Genomic DNA, 21,276 nt, shown 5'->3' with positions numbered 1-21,276 from the left:
TTTTGCAAAATCATCAAATGTTAAGTTTTAGATTAATTAAGGTATAATGATCTCACAAGTAGGAATCAAACCTTTGACATGTGAATCTCCTGCTTTTGCGATTAGTGGCTGCCGTAGTCTCGTATATAATAATCCTCTTTTCCTTTTCTTTTTCGGATACTTTCTCATTGGTCAAAAATCAAACACTAATTATCAATGACATGAAGTAAGGTGGAAATCCTTTCATTTTTTTAATTTTTACTTTCAAGTTTTTAAGACATGAAGAAAAGTGGAGTGGACATTAAAAATTGGGGGCGGAATGGGGATGATTATAGCATTGGAATAATTGATGATCAACGATCTAAAGTAATCCGAGAAGAACCATTGATCTTTGCAAACAAGAATTTACTCAACTTGCAAAATTTGATTTGTTTATGTGAAAATCTGACATTTGATTTTGGTTGGTCTAAAGAAACAATTTTAATTCTTAGAAAAGTGGATTATCACTTAATTTATCTCTATACAAATTTGATTTATAAAATGAAAAATAAGGATTGATCCTTATTCATATATTATATTTTTGTCATATATTATTAGTTAGCGTGAAATTTTCAATACTTTTCACATTGATAAATGAACATTTCAAATATGAAATTTAATGAATTAAATTTACGAATGATCCAATAAATTCCTATAGTAGATAACATTATCGGTTTAGATACTCTTCGGTCCTTCTACTCCCTCAAACAGAACAAATGCAAAAGGAGGAAGTGAGGGACAATAAAAAAAATGCAAGTAAGGTGATAGAGAAAAAAATTGGAAAGATATTAAAAATAAATAAACTTTGATACCTTTTACGATATAGATTTGAGCCTTATTTCTAGTCGTTGAAGTAATGTTTAGATTTTTTCAATACTAATAATGAGTAAACATCTAATTTGGTTCCTAAAAGATGGTAGACGTAGTCGATAGGTTCTTGACTTGATCCCTGAATTTTAACTTTGTTATGCAAGTTAATTTTTTTGTTATACTTAGTTATTAACTCTATTGGCTTCTTGAACAGTTAACAGTTAAGTGTTAGGTTGACACCGATTCTTTCTACTAGTTGGTTGTTCTCTCTCATAATCACCTAATGTAATATTCTGCAATTTTATTAATTATTGTTGATTTTAGTAAAATATGTGTTATGACGATAATGTAGAGAGAAGGGTTCTAGAGTCTAAGAGAACCTTTTCTTCCCTTAAACTTTTTTTAAAGTAAACGATCTTTCTTGGAGCTCAACTATAGGAGTGGTGCTTGGATTCAAAGCTTGGAAGGCTAAGAATCAGATGGTGTTGGTTCAATGCGAAGTTCCTAGAGCTTAGTTTCTTCTTCTTCTTCTTCTTCTTGTGAACTTGAAGGTAATGGAAGCTAGAATTCAATTCCCTATTGATTTATGATGTTGTAAATTGCTTGAATTTCCATTGAATTCGTGGTTGTGTTATAGTTGAAATGGAAATTGGATGATGTGAGTTTTAGGTTGTTTGGACATGATGAGGTGAAATCGGTGTTTTGATCATATGTTGATTACATGTTGAAATTATGATGGAAATAAGTTGCTGTTGTTGTGTAGTCATGTTTTCTTGGGTTGCATGTTGGGTTTTCTCGAGTTTCAGGCGTGGGGAACCAATTTCGTGAATCTACTAAGTATAGAATTCATCTTCAAGTCAGGTGCAACTTCAAGGTGCCAGACTGCCAGGTGTGATGCAAGCTAAAGGCTCTCTGCCTCATTAACGTTGGGCGCGGGATTAGTACTGTCGAACATGAGTTAGAGGAGAGCTCTGTAACTTGGTTACATCAGGCATGAGTTGAATGGTGTCGGGTGTGGATGTCTTTGGAATTCTCTAACTTGGTGACACTGGATCCCAAGTGAGTGATATGCGGTGTGATCAAGACAGAATTTCTCTGCCTAGATGACTCCGAGCACCAATGTGGTGATATCAGACATGGGTTAAGTAAAGTCTTTTTGCCTGAATGAGGTCAAGCGTGGATTTTGGCCATGTCAAGCGTGATTGATGCAAGGACTCTTTACCTCATTCATGTCGAGTGTGGGTAGATTGGCATTAGGTGTGGACAAGTCAGAGACTCTTTGCCTTAAAGATGTTGGGTGTGAGGAGAATGACATTGGACGTGACTTGCCTAATTAACATGTGTTGAATTAGTGAATAAGTGTTAAACATGTATATGTTGTTGAACCACTATCATGTTGTATGTTGTTATATGATACTAGTTCTTTATACATTGATATGTAATAATGTATATTTATGATTGAATTCTTGAAAAGTTGTAAGTTGAGTTGTTGGTTGAAATGTTGAGACGATCGTGTTAAGAATGCTTCAAGTATTAAGTTGTATTATGTTGATTGACTTAGTACTAGAGGAGAGATTATTTTTAAGTTGAATATCTCATTGTGAGGATATTGTTTTGCGGTTCTCTACGAATCCAGTTGTTGAAAAACCTTTTTTGAGAAGTTAACTCTTGAAGTGGATTGCTGAGTCTCTTTTAGGACTTAGCAAGGTCGAGTCATATTGTATATAAGCAACCACAATGTAGAGGTCAAGTCAAGCTATAATGTTTATAAAGCGACTAAATGTTGATCTGTATGGGGGCCAAATTGAGTCATACATGTACAAAGTGACCAAACATAGTAAGGTACAAGATTAAGAGCCAAAATTCATAACTAAGCATTGGAAATTACATAGTATTTAGAAGGTAATCGGTTGGCTAATTCAATAGGAAGCTTGGTTATGCATGCTAAGGTCATGGTAAACTCACACCCAAACTGCCAAATTGTTATATCTTGACAAGAGATACTAGACTTTCTTAGTTCAAGTGACAAAATCTGAGAAACCATGTCATTGTGAATTTTTTTCCAAATTAGTTGGTGTAAAAATATTGCGTTATTAGTTGGTTCGGTTTGGTCAAGTCACTTAGAATGTTCACTTGTGCTATAAGATATCTCTTAGTTGAATGCATGACGACGATATAATTATTGTGTTGTGCATGTGATGTGTTGATGTGTTATGTTGTTCACATGCTATGTTGACATGTTGATGAATTGCCTAGTTGTGATGAAAGTAGAACATGTTGTAATGTTGTGTGGATAAATGATAGTATTCTTATGCCATGTTGATCTGATGGCGGTTGTATGATTATGTTGTTAGTTGAGAACTTGTTGTGTTGTGTAGTTGGGTTGAAAGTGAATAGTGGTTGGTGTTGCTTAGTTGTTTAATATGTAGTATAATAGTCAATTCTTTTGTACTTATTGATCATTTTGAATGTTAGTTTATTCTTGCGTGTTTTCTTGTAGTTGGACTGTGATGATCATGCTTAATATGAGAGTAAGGTAGAGATATGTTGGAGGAAGAGTTCGCGTTGGGAGCCATGTTGGATGGCGATATTGTTTTGTATACCCTTGTGTAGTAGTTTTTTTTGTAGTTATTGCTTGAACCTAGGTTTACACTATATTACTATATATATATATATATATATATATATATATATATATATATATATATATGTTGTATAGTTATAGTTGCAGTCATGTGGAGGGATTTATTTTTATTATTACAATTGTTGATGAAATTTTTACGCACAAGTATATATTATTGCATGTATATCCAGGTATTGCTTGCATGTTAACCTTAGGTAGTAATAATTATGTTTTTCGTTGCAAGTAGCTAAACAAATTAGTGTAGTGACCTAACGGGTCGTTATACCTAATATGGATCATAATGCAATATTTTGATACTTTTTAATCGACAACAAAACATTATCATGTTTAAATATTCTAATTATGGATACTCTAGTTAAAATAGAAGGTTGTTATTGAATTTCGTAGGGTTTTACTATAATTGAAGTTTTTCTTGTCTTAATCATCCTTAATTTCATCTATTCTAACTACATGTTTAAGATTGTAAATCACAAATTATTAAATTTGGGGTTTAGTAAAATGAGTCATTATTTCGAAAGATTTTAAATAAGGATGTATCAATCAAATATGAGTGCTTCTTTTATAATTAATGAATTGCAAAACTCATATGTTAGAAGTGGAAAAGAACTTAATGGTTATGGTTGTAACCCCTTTCCATATTACATTTATTAATTTGAATGAATTATTTGGATTATTTATATTAATATGGATAATAAGTAGAAAGGATAAATGAATAATTTATCTAAATAAAGTTCTATTATATAAAAGTCACTAAATATTACAAACCATTTTCTTTTTTCATACAAATATCACATCTTAATAAAATAAACTTTCATCCTATGCTTTGGATTTATGTATCTAAACCTCTAATTACACTTTCAATTTTTCTGTATTATTATATATTCAATATCTGGGTTTAAAAATATTTATGGAGTTAGACATTTAATTTCATTCACATTTCACACAAACAAATCATAGAAACACATGCATAAGAAGTTCATACAATTATTAATACATACAACTTAATAAGATTTTGCATTAATAATTGTCCAACTATTGCAATATGCTTATGAGATGCATATTTTGACTCAAAATATACTTTTCAAAAATTATTTTAACTCAATACTCTATAGAGATTTTCCCTTTTGAGTGTTTAGTGAAGCTAAAGCTTAACACCACTCTATTTAGTGATTCGGCAATGCCCCACTAAACGCGAATAAGTAGAAAGTAGTTAGAGTGTCAGTGAACCCGATAGGCTACCACGACACAAAATCAAATAAAGATTGACCATCTATGGGATTGACCACGCCCAAACATTCCCTAGACCAATGGTCTATTCCCCCAAACTAGCAGTCTCATCTTACCCACTCTACTCAAACTCCATTTACTATCTTATGACATTGGTAGCTAGTTGTGGACCTTGGTTATAACAAGGGGATCGACAGTTCCCCCAAACTTTTCTATTTTTTTTTTATATATACTCTCTCTCTCTCTCTCTCTCACACACACACACACACACATATATATATATGTATATATATATAATCATATTATTAATTATAATAAAACTAAAAAATTGAGTAAAGAAAATGAGAAATTCTATTATTTTTTTTAATTATCATATCAAGCTCTCTCTTACTCTATATTTTTTTTATCCTTCTCGTACTGCCATCTGTCCTTGATAGTATCCAATGTCACAATCAATTTCTTGTCACTAATGTCTTAGATAGTAAATAAAAGAAAATAATTTACATAAAAACATCAATTCAAAATTTTAAAACTCATTTTTTTTTATCAATTATCCTTGATATAAAAGTCATTTCTCAAATATATTTTTTTAAAAATTCTTTTCTTTTTCCCCAAAAATATTTTGACTCAAAAGTCACATTGTGCAACATACATCACTATTAATCTATTATTTTAAAAATATTCTCAATCAAACTTTTCAAATACAATTCAAATAATTTTAATAGTAACATGTAATCATAAATAATCAACCACTTCAAGATTCAACTTTAAAACATCAAATTTATCAATAAGTACAATAAAAAACCATGTCATTTAACCTAAGGCTCCATGCATTCAAACTTATATGTAATGATCAAGACTTATTCTACAATAATATAGACATGAATAAAATTAAATATCTAACCCATACCTATTTTTCAAGCTTGCTAGTTTTCTCCTAATTTCCTTGATTTCTTCATTTCCTACTTGTTTGTCTCCCTCCTATCTTCTCCCTTTCTTTCTCTCTTCTTAATATTATAGTTGTTTACTCCTTGGTTGTGAAAAAGATGGAGTATTTTTTTGTGTTTCTTTGGCTTGGTTTATGTCTTGTTGTTAAGGGTTATTTTTTACCTTTTTGGTGTGATTTCTCCTATTTACACTAGTCTCCACATCCATTTTCAAATTTTATAGATTTTTAGATATTTCTTGTTATTTCCTAAGATATTTTAATCACATGATGATTAGGTGTCCATGTTGTAGATATTTATAGGACTTTCTAGGATTTCTTTAGATTATTTAAGTATATTAATAGTTAAGCTTCCAATTTATTTGATCCTATGATGATGAGGTGTCCACTTTCTAGAATTTTGTAGAGTTATTTAGTTATCTTAATGATTGAGCTTTCAATTCATTTTAATCACATGGTGATTAGATTTTTTTTTTGTAAAATTTTATAGAACGTCCTGGAATTTTGTAGTATTATTAAAATATCTTAATGGTTAAGATTTAAATTCATTATAGATTTGCATTTTAATTTATAGAATTTTATAGAAAATTCTAGAGTGATTTAAGTATCTCAATAGTTAAGCTTCCAATCCATTTAATCATTTGGTGACTAGGTATCTACTTTGGAGAGTTTTGTAGAATTTTATAGAACATTGTAGAATTATTAGTAGAACTTTCTAGAACATTGTAAAATTATTAAAAACAGAAAATTTGGTCTCTAGATCATCTTTTAATTATGCTAATTAAAATTAATTAGAATTTACTTATGTGTCATAATTTGATTGGATAGACTTGTATTTTAGTTTAACCTAGCTGAACATTTTTATTAACTATTCTAAGCATACTATATTGATGATAAAATTCTTTAGATCCCATTGAACATTTTTCCATAATTTTTAAGCTTTAACATTTTAGCCAAATAATTTTGTCAAGTTAAATCCTTAGTGAATTCTTATAAATTTGAATTTAGAGATTTTTTCTCTTAACTGTATTTATTCTTAAGTTATTCTCAATAATTTATCATTTAGGTTATATATTACTCAAATTTTCTTAAATCAAGTTTTTCACATTTTATAGTGTGATTACAATGCTTTCTAAAAAAATAGTCAATTTAGACAATGAAATATATATCATTGAATTCAGAAAATCTTACTAGATAATACTACATAAATTTTATTCTCATAACTTACATAATATTTAATACATATTTATCACAGTAAAACATACAATAATTTATAAAAATTATATACATAAATAGTTACAAAAATTAGGATATTACAATGGTCATTTCTATTACTATGGAAACAAGACTTTACCGAGGATTTCACAAAAAACTTGAAGCCTGAGGATTTTTCAATAACTTGAGGGTTTCAATAATATCTCAAACCCTTATCCTATAAATGAGTTTCACATTTCACACATATCAGTTTCGTAGGTGAAATGAAATACGAAAATAAAAATAAGTTAGAAAAAATAAATCATTCAAACGTCATTTCAATTATTTTTTAAACTAAATTAAAGATTAAATTTTATTTTATCATGTGTCTAAATCTAATTAATTTTTAATTAGGACATGCCAACATTAATTAACCATTATTTAATGATAAAACTAACAAAATTAGTAATTGAGTACAATGAAAAAATAAACTTATATAATAAAAATCTCACAAAAAATCTTTCAAAGATTTATTAGTCATCTTTACTATATATCTTTTAAGAACTAAATTAAATATATATTATATTAATAATAATAGTGAAACATTTCATATATTTTACAAGAATATTATCATTATATTAATAATTTATCGATTATGTTTTGAATTTTGTACTTAAAATTTTGATTTCTGAACAAATAATAATACTCTCCGGCCCACAAAGAGCTATAAATTGTAGTTCAATGTTTTTACATACAAATTAATAATAAAAATTAATGTAGAATTTATTTTATATAATTTTACTAAAATTGTTTTACTATTTTAATAAATATATTATTTTAATTATGATGGTCAAATAATTTATGAAATGATATAAAAGTAACAAATATAAAATTAAAGAGTGGAAACACATGTTATTTTGAAATACATTTTAAATGTTAAAATTACTGTGTGAGATAGTAAAAGGAATAATAAAAAAGAAAACTAACGATCTGTGCCCCTCAAGACAGTCCTCTCTCTCTCCTAAATTTTCTGCATTCACTTAATTCTTACGATTTTTTACCAAAATTTCTGACAGTTAAAATAAATCCTGCACTAATTATATACCTTATCTGCCGTACCAAACACAAAACAATTGACTTGCAAAATATCAACAAACCACAAATAATAAGAAGAAACAACAAAGGTTTCCATGAATTATAGAAGTAAATATCATTGTTTTTGGTAGTCAAAAGGTTTGATAAAGAATTAATCACTTATATATTATCGGTATAAAATTTTTTTTTGACAATCAATTAAAATCGTTAATAATAATTTTTTATTTTAATTTAATTAAATAAATAAATAAAAAGATATTATTAATGACTGATTAATTGGTAATGTAAAATTTTTTTACGCTAACTGTATATATAAATAATTAACTATTTCGTAAATGGCTTTTACAGTCTCGTGGGTCCAAGCATTCACGAAAAATCTCAAAAAGAGGTGATACAGTAATACTAAAAAAATCTATAAAATAACGAAGAATTTACGACCCAAATAATCTAGACACAGTTCAAAGATCAAGTGGAGAGCCATGTCACCTACCATAATTAAAAAATTCAAAACCTTAATAATCTATTTAAGTTCACGTACCAGATCTCTAGACAATTTTAGCAGAAAAGGTTAATTATTCTTGAATCCAAATTTCCAAATAATCCTCTTCCTCACAGTCACATGGAGCCTACTTTTTCAGTCGCTTTACACAATTCACCCTCCCACCATAAATAATAATAAATTTTATGCAAACATTTATCCTCTCAATTTACTTGTACCATAAAAAGAAAAAGGCACCACACAAATGCGAAATTTCGGTGGAATCTGAACTCTCAAGTGAATATTGGGCCCAACTTTTATAATCACGAGGAATAATAATATCGTGTAAAAAGTAAAACATTAATAAACAGACAAATGTGAATTGACATAGTCGAAGATCTGAACTTATTTTTTATTTTATTTTATAAGTACAGGTTTGATTCTTTTGATGTTACTAGTTGAAAATACTTTCTTACAAAATATATATATATATATATATCTTACTGATTACTACGTATTTAGACTTATGTAGTAACAATTTGAATAAAGTCTCTAATACTATTAGAGTATTAAAGAGTTTGATTTTATGTTTTGAATGTTGTATTTATGAGTTTAGTTGTCACGTATTTTTTGTGTTAAAAATTTTAAACGTCAACTAATTAAAATAAATTTTAATATAATTTTAAAAATAATTATTATAAAAATTAATAAATTGTTACAGACATATAGAATTATAATTGAATGATAATGTAATATCACATCGTAATATGTCAATACATAGCATATTTGAACTATTAGCGTTAGTTTTGTAATGAGAAATTAAGATAGTATATACAATATGATTTCAAATTTAATGTTTGATACTGTCATTTTAAAGTAGTAAAGTTTAAAATAAAATAAAATAAAAAAACAAATTTTCCCATCTTACATAGAATTTTCCGACGTTAATATCAATATTTTCAAACACAGTGTGTGCAGTAACATTTTGAGGGAGTATTTGTGGGCAATCACAATATGCCATTATTGGCCTTCTTAGTAGTATTGGGATGACTTCCGTTCCAAATTTTTTAGTTAAAAGTAAAATAAAATAAACATGAGTTTGTAAGGATGTATGTATATTGAGGAACGTTAATAGGTGTGTTTTGTTTTGTGTTTATTGCAAAGGCTTAGTTGTTTAACCATGTCTGTCTGTGATTGACTGGGTTGGTCTATATTTGATGTCGGCTTGTTCAGTTCACATACACAGAAATAAAGCTGTCTTGCTTTTGTTCGGTCTCTGTTTTCTCGAGGACAAGCCAGTTTCTCTCTCTCTCTTGCTACTCTGATCTCACCTGTTGTGCCACCTCAATCCCCAGAAACAACAGTGCATACCCATTTCATGCTTTTCCATTTTGGTCACTTCTTCTCTATGTTCTTTACTCCACTCTCATCAATATGGTGATTCTTTACGTCATACTTGGATATATCTTATCTGGGCTTTCATCAGTTTGTTTCCCTTTTTGTTTTGCTTTTCAAAGTAGCCTTTTTAATTTGTTTTGTTCTTCTTTGTTGGTGTTATTGAGATGGTTCTTCTGCTGCACAGATTTTGGCTTCTTGGACATCTTCAGCTGAGAGAGTGTTGGTTTTGGCGTTTTGATTTGTGCAGCAAGAAGGGTTCCATTGCTGGGATTTAGTCCTATTTGTTTGAAATTTGGCACTGACATGGTGTTTGTGCTGAGTGGCTTGAATCCTCGAATGTTAAGTTGTTGAATTTGGAGTGCATGTGCTGTGTGGAAGTTGAGTTAGCAATTGGTTGCATTTGAGGGGAAGGGTCGGTTTTTTGTTGATCATATTCCATATTAGTGGACAGTTTTGTGTTCGTTTTCTGGGGCAGTGCTGGATGAATTGAAGTTAGGATTATCTTGTTATGAAAAACCTGTGGAACAAGGGCAAGTCTCTCTGTCAGTAAAGGCTATGTGGTGAATTTGTTAGGGGTCATTGTTTTTCTATAGGTCGTAATGAAGGCTCCATCCAATGGTTACTTGCCTAATTCTGGCGAAGGTGGGTTTTTCTCAAAGTTTTCTGTCTCCCTCTCTCTCTGTGTTTGTTTGTTTCTATTTCATCAAACATAACCCTTCTCGGTGACACCGAAGATGTTTTCAAGGAAAGTGCTGCTTTTGTGTTGTTAAATTAATCTAATAGCATTTTAGATGGAATAAATTTGGGCATTTGACATGTTTGAGTCCCAAAATTGGGTGGCTATCAAATGTTTTTCTTAGATATGCAATAATTGGCATTTTTGCCTGAAAAATGATGAAGAGATATCTGTTTTTCATCTTGCTGTGTAGTTGATGATATTTTACTTGAACTTTCTAGAGTTGTTTGGTTTGTGATAGGGTGTGTGGTAATAATATGGCATATGTTGAAAAAGGGTCAAATGTTGCTTATGAAGTTTCAGGCAAGAAGGGAAATGATGAATATGTTTGCGTGATAGTCTTCAGAGAGAATATGATTCCTATGTAATAAAATATTTAAAAGAGGAAAGGTTTTCACCTATTTAATTACCTTCTCAGTATATTCTTTATGGGTAATGGGTCTACTGATATCAATACAAGAGGAATATGCAAGATCTGTTCCTTTGCTTTTTGCAATAAAAATGCCTCTTTGGCAAATTGCAAATATGTGATTAAGCTACTGCCCCTGAGAAGTATCAATCATTAAAGAATTTTAGTTTCTTTTATGAAGTTATGCATCTGTTCTTCAATAGTATGCTTGAGGAGACTGTTAGAGATGTAATATAAAATCATCCATGTTCATCAAACAGCTTAAAAAGCATTTAAAATAAAATAAATTAAGAGTAATGTTTCTGTTCAAAGGACTAACAGTATGTTTGTTTTCTTTACAGGTGAAAGGAAGTCAATCAATTCAGAGTTATGGCATGCTTGTGCTGGACCTTTGGTTTCTTTGCCTCCTGTCGGAAGTCTTGTGGTTTACTTCCCCCAAGGACACAGTGAGCAAGTATGTTTCATGTGACAATTGCCATGATTCTATGAGCGTGATATTTCTGTATTTTGAATGATGATGTAAGTTCCTTTTGATTACTATAACTTTCAGGTTGCAGCTTCCATGCAAAAGGAGACTGACTTCATTCCCAGTTACCCTAATCTTCCTTCCCAGTTGATTTGCATGCTTCACAATGTTGCTTTGCATGTAAGTGCACTTCCAACTTGGGATAAAATTTACATGCAGTATCATAGGTGTCTGTTAGTATTGTTATCTACTTAGAATTAGAGTTTTGCCTTGGTAATATGTAATCAAGATTCAATTAAATGTCTATGCATATTACCTAAGTAAAACTCAAATTTTGATTGAAGAATAACGTTTTAGGGACATATGGTATTGTATCTAAGTGTTGTCTTCCACATGTGGCATTGCTGTTCTGCATTTGATACAATGTTAACTTCTCTATGATTTAATACAATGATATGATATTATTGTGTATTTTTGGGGAACAGGCTGATCCAGAAACCGATGAGGTGTATGCGCAGATGACCCTTCAACCTGTAAACAAAGTATGTTAGCTGTTCAATCTGAGAATTTGTTTATTGCATGTGGGATTTATTTCCCACCTTTTGTTTAAGGCCCTCTCGAGCAAATGGTGTGTAAACTACATCAAAGATTGTTTGATTTGGCTCTTACAGTATGAGAAAGAAGCAATACTGGCATCAGATATGGGCCTCAAACAAAGCCGTCAACCTACTGAGTTCTTTTGCAAAACTCTTACAGCTAGTGACACAAGCACTCATGGTGGATTTTCTGTGCCTCGTAGAGCAGCTGAGAAAATATTCCCACCTTTGGTATGTGCTTAACATTTTCATTTTCTTTTTATTCTTTGTATCTAGAGCTAGAATCACTAGAGGTTTGCCTGCTGACCATAAGTGTGTTTGTTTGATAGGATTATTCAATGCAACCTCCCGCACAGGAGCTTGTGGCCAAGGATTTGCACGACAATACATGGGCATTTAGACATATTTATAGGGGTATGGCTGCTTTAACATATTCTTTATTCATTGCCATCTTTCTTTAATATATTGTCCTTAGTATGGTATATGTCACCATTGAAACCTAGTGCTATCTAATCTAAACCTCTAAGGCATATATTATCTCCTTAGACATATCATCTTTTAAAATAAAAAACTTGTAGACTCCTCTTATATATATGTATGTGGTCTTGACAAAGTTGTGAACATAGAAACTGTGTAATTGATTTTTAAAGAGTTTGAATGTTAATTGCTAAACTTGGTTGCACATCACCTACAGGACAACCAAAGAGGCATTTATTGACTACTGGTTGGAGTGTATTTGTCAGCACAAAGAGACTGTTTGCCGGAGATGCAGTTCTTTTTATCAGGTAAGATACATTGTATTTTGCATGTGAAAATTTCTGGATTATGTTGGCCCCTTGTTGCTGAGCAAAACTGTGTTTTGTTTATTTTTAGAGATGAAAAGCAGCATCTTCTTTTAGGGATAAGGCGTGCTAATAGACAGCAACCAGCACTCTCTTCATCAGTGATATCTAGTGACAGCATGCATATTGGCATTCTTGCTGCTGCAGCTCATGCTGCTGCAAATAACAGCCCATTTACTATATTTTACAACCCAAGGTACTATTTGACATGTGTTTATTATCATGACATGGCATGGCATCGCATCCATTGAACAATACCCCTTTGAATTTGACAGAGCTAGCCCCTCTGAATTTGTTGTTCCATTGGCCAAGTATAACAAAGCCATGTTCACTCAAGTCTCTCTTGGAATGAGATTTAGAATGATGTTTGAAACTGAGGAGTCTGGAGTACGTAGATATATGGGTACAATCACTGGGATTAGTGACTTGGATCCTGTCCGATGGAAGAACTCACAGTGGCGCAATATTCAGGTATTATTAAAACATTGGATTTTTACGAAGAAATAGATGCGTTATTTGGATAACTTGATATGATTGTAGACAAGTTTATAAATATTTTTTATTTGTAGAATTGGTTTGAATATATTCCTGGGACTTATTGTTTGAGAAATTTTTTTTTTTCTCTTTGTTTCCTTAGTTTTGAGTGCATTATAGCATTCATTATGGTTTATAGATATGCTTGGCTCTACGTTGCTGTCCCTCATGGTAATAGTATGTGCCTTATTGTAGTAATACTGAACCTCTTTATTGGCTTATTTGAGAGTCATCATTTGAATCATTGATAGGTTGGATGGGATGAATCAACAGCAGGTGAACGCCCCGGTAGAGTTTCAATTTGGGAAATTGAACCAGTAGTGACTCCTTTCTACATTTGCCCACCTCCATTTTTTAGGCCAAAGTTCCCCAGGCAACCAGGAATGCCAGGTAGCAAGATTTCACCCCTAACTAGTACAGCTTTCATTGGAAGATTTCATTTTGTCTTGCATTGATTTCTCTGGTTCACTCATTACCTCAACAGAAGCTTCCTTAGATTATTTGTTTTTGTAAAAAATTCAAATGTCTATCTTCACATTAAGACAAGTATCATTTTAGGGATCATTTCTTGTTATAAAAAAAAAAAAAAAAAAAAAACTGGCAATAACTGAGTTTTACTAGTCAATTACATTGATAATTTTACTGTTCATAGAATTGGCTTCACATTATGAAAAGAAATCAAGTTGCTTCTGTGTTGAATGTACAGTCTGATTTGTAATATCAATTTTGAATAGTATCACTTATAAAACCTGCATTTTATTCTTATTCCCATCCTAGTATGTTGTGTTGTGCATGATGAGTGGTGACTGATGGTCTGATTTTGCAGATGACGAGTCAGATGTAGAAAATGCTTTCAAGAGAGCTATGCCTTGGCTTGGAGATGACTTTGGCATGAAGGATGCCTCGAGTTCAATTTTTCCCGGTTTGAGTTTAGTGCAGTGGATGAGCATGCAGCCGAATAATCAGCTTTCTGCTGCTCAATCAGGATGTTTCCAATCCATGCTTCCATCTAATACCCTTCAGGGTAACCTTACCACTGATGACCCATCCAAGTTATTGAGCTTTCAAGCTCCTGTCCTCTCTGCCCCAAATCTTCAATTAAACAAACCAAATCTACCAAGTCAAATCAAACAATTGCAACATTCCCCAGTGTCATGGCCTCAGCAGCAGCAACAGCAACAACAGCAGCAGCAGCAACAACAAAACCTACAGCAACAACAACAGCAGCTACAGTCATTATTGCAACTGCCAATGAACCAGCTTCAGCAGCAGAGGCAACAGCAGATGCCTGAACCACAAAACCTGCCATTGCTGCAGCAACTGCCCCAGCAAGTAGGACAACAGCCCCAGAAACAGCAACAGTCAAGTCAACATGCTACGATCATGAATAATGGGGTAGTTGCTTCTAATCAGTTTGTACAACAACCAATGGCATATGGCCAACTTCAACAACAACAATTACTCTCAGGAGGTATCCCACCACAGCAAGGTATCCAGTCAGGTAGTAAGAACACATTCCCATTGACATCCTTACCACAAGACACACAATTTCAGCAACAGATAGACCAGCAAGCTAGTCTCTTACAGAGGCAGCAGCAACAACAGCAGACACAATTGCAACAATCTCCACTGCAGTTGTTGCAACAAAACCTGCCACAGAGAGCGCCACAGCAGCCACCGGCCACTCAAATGTTACAGCAAAACCCCTCAGAGCAACAACTCCACTTACAATTGCTACAGAAATTGCAGCAGCAGCAGCAGCAGCAAAAACAACAACAACAACAAATTCTTTCCACATCCACCCCACTTTTGCAGTCTCAGCTTCTACAACAAAACCAGCAATTACTGCAGCCCTTGCCACCTATATCTCAGCATCAGCCTCAGCAGCTTAGCAATAACGCATTTTCAACAGAGAAGCTTCTGAACAGCAACAACTTCTCTTCTTCAGGTCTTATGCAATCGCAACAGCTTCCTATGAACCAACCCCAAATTATGCAGAAATCACTTACCATTACTAGAGCTCCCTCTACACTAACAGATGGAGATGCCCCATCTTGTTCAACCTCTCCATCTACTAATAACTGCCAGGTGTCTCCTCCAAACCTCCTGAAAAGAAATCAGCAACTACCAGCGGCATTAGGAGGGAGTTTGATGGTTGAGCCCACTGGTAATCTGATACAGGAGCTTCAAAGTAAACCTGACATGCAGATCAAACATGAGTTGCTCAATGTAAAAGGACCTGACCAGTTGAAGTATAAAGGGTCAATTACTGGTCAGTTGGAAGCTTCTTCTTCTGGAACATCTTACTGTCTTGATCCTGGTAATGTCCAGCAGAACTTGCCACTTTCCAACTTCTGCATGGAAGGGGATGTCCAATCACACCCAAGAAACAGTTTACCATTTGACTCTAATCTGGATGGTCTAACACCTGATACTATGCTTCTAAGGGGGTATGACTCTCAAAAAGATCTTCAAAATTTGTTGTCTAACTATGGTGGTGCTCCAAGAGACATTGAAACTGAGCTGTCAACAGCTGACCTCAGCTCACAGTCATTTGGAGTGCCAAACATGCCTTTCAAGCCTGGTTGCTCAAGTGATGTTGGCATCAATGATACTGCAGTTCTGAATAATAATAATAATAATGGCTTGCGGACTAACCAAACTCCACGCATGCGAACGTATACGAAGGTTTGACTTTCTTTGACAATTGCAAATAAATGTATTTGGTATTTTTACTGCTTGCATTGTGTGTGGCCCAAAAGTTAAATGCATTATTAGATTAGATGATTTATTCAAATTCCAATGATGTACAAACTATGTAGGTTCAAAAGCGTGGCTCTGTTGGAAGATGTATTGATGTTACCCGTTACAAGGGATATGATGAACTCCGGCATGATTTGGCTAGAATGTTTGGTATTGAAGGGCAGCTAGAAGATCCTCAACGGACTGACTGGAAATTAGTATATGTGGATCATGAAAATGACATTCTTCTTGTTGGTGATGACCCTTGGGAGTAAGTAGCTTAGTCCTTAATAATTTGTACGCCTACTACTTGTGCAATTCTGGTTTTCTTTTTTTTCTTGACCACCAACTTGTGATTCCTTGCAGTGAATTTGTAATCTGTGTCCAGAGCATAAAGATATTATCATCTGCAGAAGTGCAGCAAATGAGCTTGGATGGCGACTTAGGTGGTAATGTTCCAATCCCCAATCAAGCTTGCAGTGGGACAGACAGTGGCAATGCATGGAGGGGACAGTATGAAGATACCTCAGCTGCCTCCTTTAATAGGTAAAAGATGTCAAATGCTGGCACTGAGAGGTGAACTTGTACATTTTCGGTGGTGGAGAACCAACTTAGCCTTATAAAAATTCTGGTTGGTGCTTCTCAAATGAAAAGGAGACACTCAGTACAAATGATGCAGTTGATTGGGTTATTGTAGAGGTGGTGGACTGGACACATAACTGCATCCTAGTTCTCTTTCACCGCACCGCTTTTGATTGTGAGAAAGTTTAGATCCTTAAATGTAGCAAGAGCAGATTCCCTTACTACCAATGCCACTGATCCTATACCTTTGGAATCAGCTTTTCTTGTGGATGTTGGATTAGGATTTTTTGCTAGGTACAGCAGAATAGGGCAGCTAGTGTATAATATGATCAGTTCTTATATAACCATTAATTTTTACTTATCTGTTGTAAATCTTGTTTTGTTATGGTTAAAGTTGTACACGGAAGTTTAGTGTATTGCTCAGACAATTAAGAATGCATGCCAATTCTAGCTCTTGTATAAAGTGCCTACGCTGTTTCCACGGTGGTCATTATGGATGAAGAAAAACCCGGTTTCTTTTTAATCTCTAATTTTGGAATTAGCATGCTTCAATTACTGTTAGCCTTATTCTAGTCATACGCAGAATGTTTACACCTAGATTTCAATAACAGTGAATTACATATTCTGAGATCATCAAGCAATGTTTTTCATTCATCCGTGTTCTCAGTCTTAAATGAAACCAGTTACCAGTAAAAATTAATTTCATACTTAATTTTGTGATCAAGTTATTTTGATATGAGCTTTTGCACATACAGACACTGCTAACACAATAATTGTTCATTCTTGAGTACTTGGGAGCGCCAATAACAAATTAAAAGGCCACTAGGAATAGGATAATGCCTTCATAAATTTATAGTTCATGAGCCCACGCATTTGTTCATGAAGGAAGATCCCTTGAACCACAACGCACGTGTGAATCTCATTGATCATTCTGAGATCCACGGAACCTTCCTATTTAAGCTCCTTGAACTTGTCTTGGAGATGGAATTATTTCTCTCTTTCAAACAAACAATATATGTTATTTTATTTTTTTTGAAAGTTATATTTAATTTTTTTTTATTTGAAATTGGACGAGACGAAAACAATATTGATGATTTGAATCTCTACTTTCGGTTTTATTGATTTGAAAAACAGATTTTGGGGGTTACCATCGTGGATTTGTATAGTAGTATAACACGGAAATTTCAGCTTTGAAGCAATTGGATCTCAGCCATAGCCTAAAATTGGTTTAGGATCTCAGTGGAAAATAATATATTTCAAACGTTGTAATTTTAATGCAAATTGTCAAATGGAAGAGTTGCAATCAACTATATTTCAGGCGTAGTCATAACATAACCTAAATTAACACAAAAAATTAGGTTTCACAATTGGTTACTAGGACAAGATGGCGATAACATCTGTGGCCCTCAAAGCAATATAGTTAGAACCATCTTTTCCCTTGAAGTCGTTCCCAGCATATTTGGAGTACAAAACTGTATTCCCAGGTGTGATGGACAATGATTTTCTGTTACCTTCCTCATCCAGAGGCCCCGGACCAACTGCTATAACCTGTAACATTAAAAAGCAGAGCAAAAATATTATGGACTATTCTCTCAGAAAATAAACGAGCAAGATTTATTAGAAAACATTATTTAGGCAAAGTATTTTTGCTGCACATTCACAACAAAGGCACCGGTCTAGGACGAGGAAATTCAACAATGGTAAGCATCATTAAATTGCTCTGAACATTTTTCCTCTGTACATTCGAGCAGTTTTATCAAAACTGTATTTTGTTGTAACTATACTATCTTTTCTACACAAGTAAAGAATAATATGAAGGCTCACTGTTCCAATAGATGGTTTCTCCTTGGTTGCCTCTGTGAGCAACAAACCTCCAGCAGTTTTTTCATCGGCTTCTGCAACCTGCAGTAAATATTTAAACAAACCAGTGGATACCATCATTAATTCATTGTCACAGACGTGTAAAGTAAGCAGCATCATATTGCCAGTAAATGCAACAGCCGTAAAGCATAATATGGCAAAAACAAGTTACTAAATGGGAAGAACAACAAAAAACCGCGAGTATTAACTGATTAAGGTAAGAGTTCGTGGAAGAGTTATTTGATCTTACAAAAATATCTTATGACTCTCAAGCTATATTTAGCTTAGTGAAACGAATTATATGGAATAAACCCGTATTTGATTATAATTAATTGAGAAAAATTTATGGTAAAATTAAGTTGTTTAACCAAACGCACCATGCTGTGCTCCAACTAACATCCAACATCAAAATAAACAAAGTATTGGAAAAAATCCAAGTGCTACATCAACTAAAAATAAAACAATTAAAGAGTATATAAGTGGAGAGCAACATTTTTCTTACAAGTCAATTTTGTAAGATTGAGTTAGACTCAAATCTATTATTCTAAGAAAAAGCTTTAAAGAGTAAAGAGTAACACACCTTTATCAAGAGTCTATCGTTCAGGGGTTTAAGATCCTTGACCTCATCAGTTTCAAGAATACCAATGATGTCATCGTCCTTCAGAATAAGATGTTTTGAACCATTGAACTCCACCTCAGTCCCTGCATACTTTGAATACACAACTTGTGCACCTGTCTGTACAAAGAAATGCTTCACATAAGTTCAAATTTCAAAATTAAGAGGAAAACACAGGATAGATTGAAATGTTAAGGATTTCGGATTTCCTATTTCTTAACATAGTAACATCACCTTCACATCAATGTCCACTTTGCTATTCCCAATTGACTTGCCATCTCCAACAGAAACCACTTCACCCGCTTGAGGCTTGCTTTGAGCAGTCGTTGGCAGTAAAATCCCACCTTCAGTCTTCTCCTCTGCATCCTTGATTTTCACCAGTACCCTGTCACCCAGAGGCTTAACAGAGGTGTGCTGCATCGTGAAATACAATCAGAAACATGTACGTAGTAATTCACCAAAAGAAATAGAAACACGTATGTAGCATTGAATTGAGAAATCTACATGTAAAAACAAAAAATAATGGAAACAATCTCAAGAGACATGACTATTATAATTCAAAATCGACAAAATTCAAATTTTAATATGAAATTATTGACTGAGTAATAGTCGGGTAAAATTTAAACCGGTGTAATTAGATCCTTAACAATCAATTACAAAGCACACCAAAAAATGAAACATATAACCAAATGCATTAATATTAATAATAACAATAAGAAGAAAGACCTTGGGGGCGACAACAGTGGCGGCTTTGACAACGAAAGAAGGGAACGAAGTTCGTGTGGGAGTGGCAATTCTCACGTGCCCAGCAAAAGGGAATCGATGCGTTGAAGGTTGGAACCTTTCAAATGCAGGCAAGTTCCTCAATGATGCAGTGAGATGAGAGGTTGCCATTGGAGCTGCTCAAAAAAACGAATAATCATTAAACTACGGTACCTTCGGCAACAGAACATGTACGAGAAAAGAAAGAATGCCGTTACAATCGTGCATTGCATTTTCGTGAGTCAGTCCGATACGATAACAGCAGAAAATGGAGATTTACGTTCAGGTTATCCAATTCAATTTTCTTAATTTTCCCGATAACGATAGTTTTACTACCAAGAAAAATAAAAAGAAGATGGATAGAGATTAGGGAGTGTACCTTATCAAAAATGTGCCACGAAACTTCGAAAATGGGAGGAACACTGAAAATAAAGATAAACCCTAGGCAAATATTGGGGTATTAATAGTTAATAGAACCTTCTAGAATTATCAAACCACAAACTCGTGTATAGTGCACCCACTCCTCTATGTTTTCTTCTAACGAATTTCAATTTACAATCGTATCCAACCAAAAATGCAACGCAAATGGTAAATTTAACTTTACATGTAATATTAATTGTTCTTATTATGTACAGTTTATAATAAATACACATGTAGTGTTAATTATTTTTTATCAATAATTATCATATTATAAAAAGTAATAGATATACAATGTCTTAATAAAAAAAATATTCTTATCATATATGTAATTTGTAATTGGATGACTATATAAAAAAATACACAGTTAGTTTATACTTTTTTCTCGTAAAAAAAACTACATCTTATTTTATTTTATCTAATAAATATAAATTTATAGAATTATATTTTAACCATAATCGCAGGGGCATAATAGGGCTTCAAAGAGACCAATATACAACGTAAAACAAGCCCAAAGTTACTCCTAGGATCAATAGTATAATAACCCATGTGGAATTGCCATCCAAATTGTCCAACGAAAAAATTAGGGTACATTTGTTTCGAAAATTAATATTTAAGTTAAATTTTATTTTTAAGGGGACATTTGATAGTTAAAAAGTTTTTACTTTATCAAAAATATTAGTTTATTGTATTTTGTTTCTCATTTAAAAAAATATTATTTTTCATAAATAATTTTCACATAAGAAGAAGGTGAAATTTTTTCATACTCAAAAATCATGATTCCTGATAATTATAAATATTAGAAATCATTATTCTTAAAAATAATTAAAATATATTTGGTCACTTAAGAGAATATTCATATAGGACTCTTGAAAATTAAAGATTTTCATATTTTATTATAATA

General features: G+C 32.7%; 2 protein-coding genes across 4 annotated transcripts; one reads left to right on the top strand and one right to left on the bottom strand.

Annotated features, from left to right (window-relative positions):
- Positions 1–9,559: 9,559 nt before the first annotated feature.
- On the top strand, positions 9,560–17,240 carry LOC109807779 (auxin response factor 19). 2 transcript variants are annotated; one of them, XM_083075795.1, is made up of 14 exons: positions 9,560–9,849; positions 9,995–10,452; positions 11,297–11,409; positions 11,506–11,601; positions 11,907–11,963; positions 12,093–12,248; positions 12,347–12,431; positions 12,712–12,802; positions 12,891–13,055; positions 13,135–13,330; positions 13,645–13,783; positions 14,220–16,081; positions 16,216–16,406; positions 16,502–17,240. In XM_083075795.1, exons 2-14 carry the CDS (start codon positions 10,410–10,412, stop codon positions 16,683–16,685), a joined length of 3,378 nt encoding a protein of 1,125 aa, XP_082931921.1. In that variant the 5' UTR covers positions 9,560–9,849; positions 9,995–10,409; the 3' UTR covers positions 16,686–17,240. The 2 variants fall into 2 exon arrangements, with proteins under 2 accessions (XP_082931921.1, XP_082931922.1); XM_083075796.1 differs by having other exon boundaries at positions 9,560–9,897.
- Positions 17,241–17,953: 713 nt separating this feature from the next.
- CPN20 (chaperonin 20) lies at positions 17,954–20,489 on the bottom strand. Of its 2 annotated transcripts, none has more exons than XM_020371943.3 (6): positions 20,335–20,489; positions 19,920–20,092; positions 19,428–19,607; positions 19,158–19,313; positions 18,542–18,619; positions 17,954–18,265 (listed from the first exon to the last, which is right to left on the bottom strand). In XM_020371943.3, the coding sequence occupies exons 2-6, from the start codon at positions 20,085–20,087 to the stop codon at positions 18,092–18,094; spliced, it is 756 nt and encodes a 251-aa protein (XP_020227532.1). In that variant the 5' UTR covers positions 20,088–20,092; positions 20,335–20,489; the 3' UTR covers positions 17,954–18,091. The 2 variants fall into 2 exon arrangements, with proteins under 2 accessions (XP_020227532.1, XP_020227531.1); XM_020371942.2 differs by lacking the exon at positions 20,335–20,489 and adding an exon at positions 20,174–20,198.
- Positions 20,490–21,276: the final 787 nt, after the last annotated feature.

The sequence above is a fragment of the Cajanus cajan genome, chromosome 5 (genome assembly GCF_000230855.2).
Source record: "Cajanus cajan strain Asha chromosome 5, NIPB_CcT2T_4, whole genome shotgun sequence".
NCBI lineage: Eukaryota > Viridiplantae > Streptophyta > Magnoliopsida > Fabales > Fabaceae > Cajanus > Cajanus cajan.
Note: the sequence above shows the minus strand (reverse complement) of the source record. Positions and strands in the feature narration are given on the sequence as shown.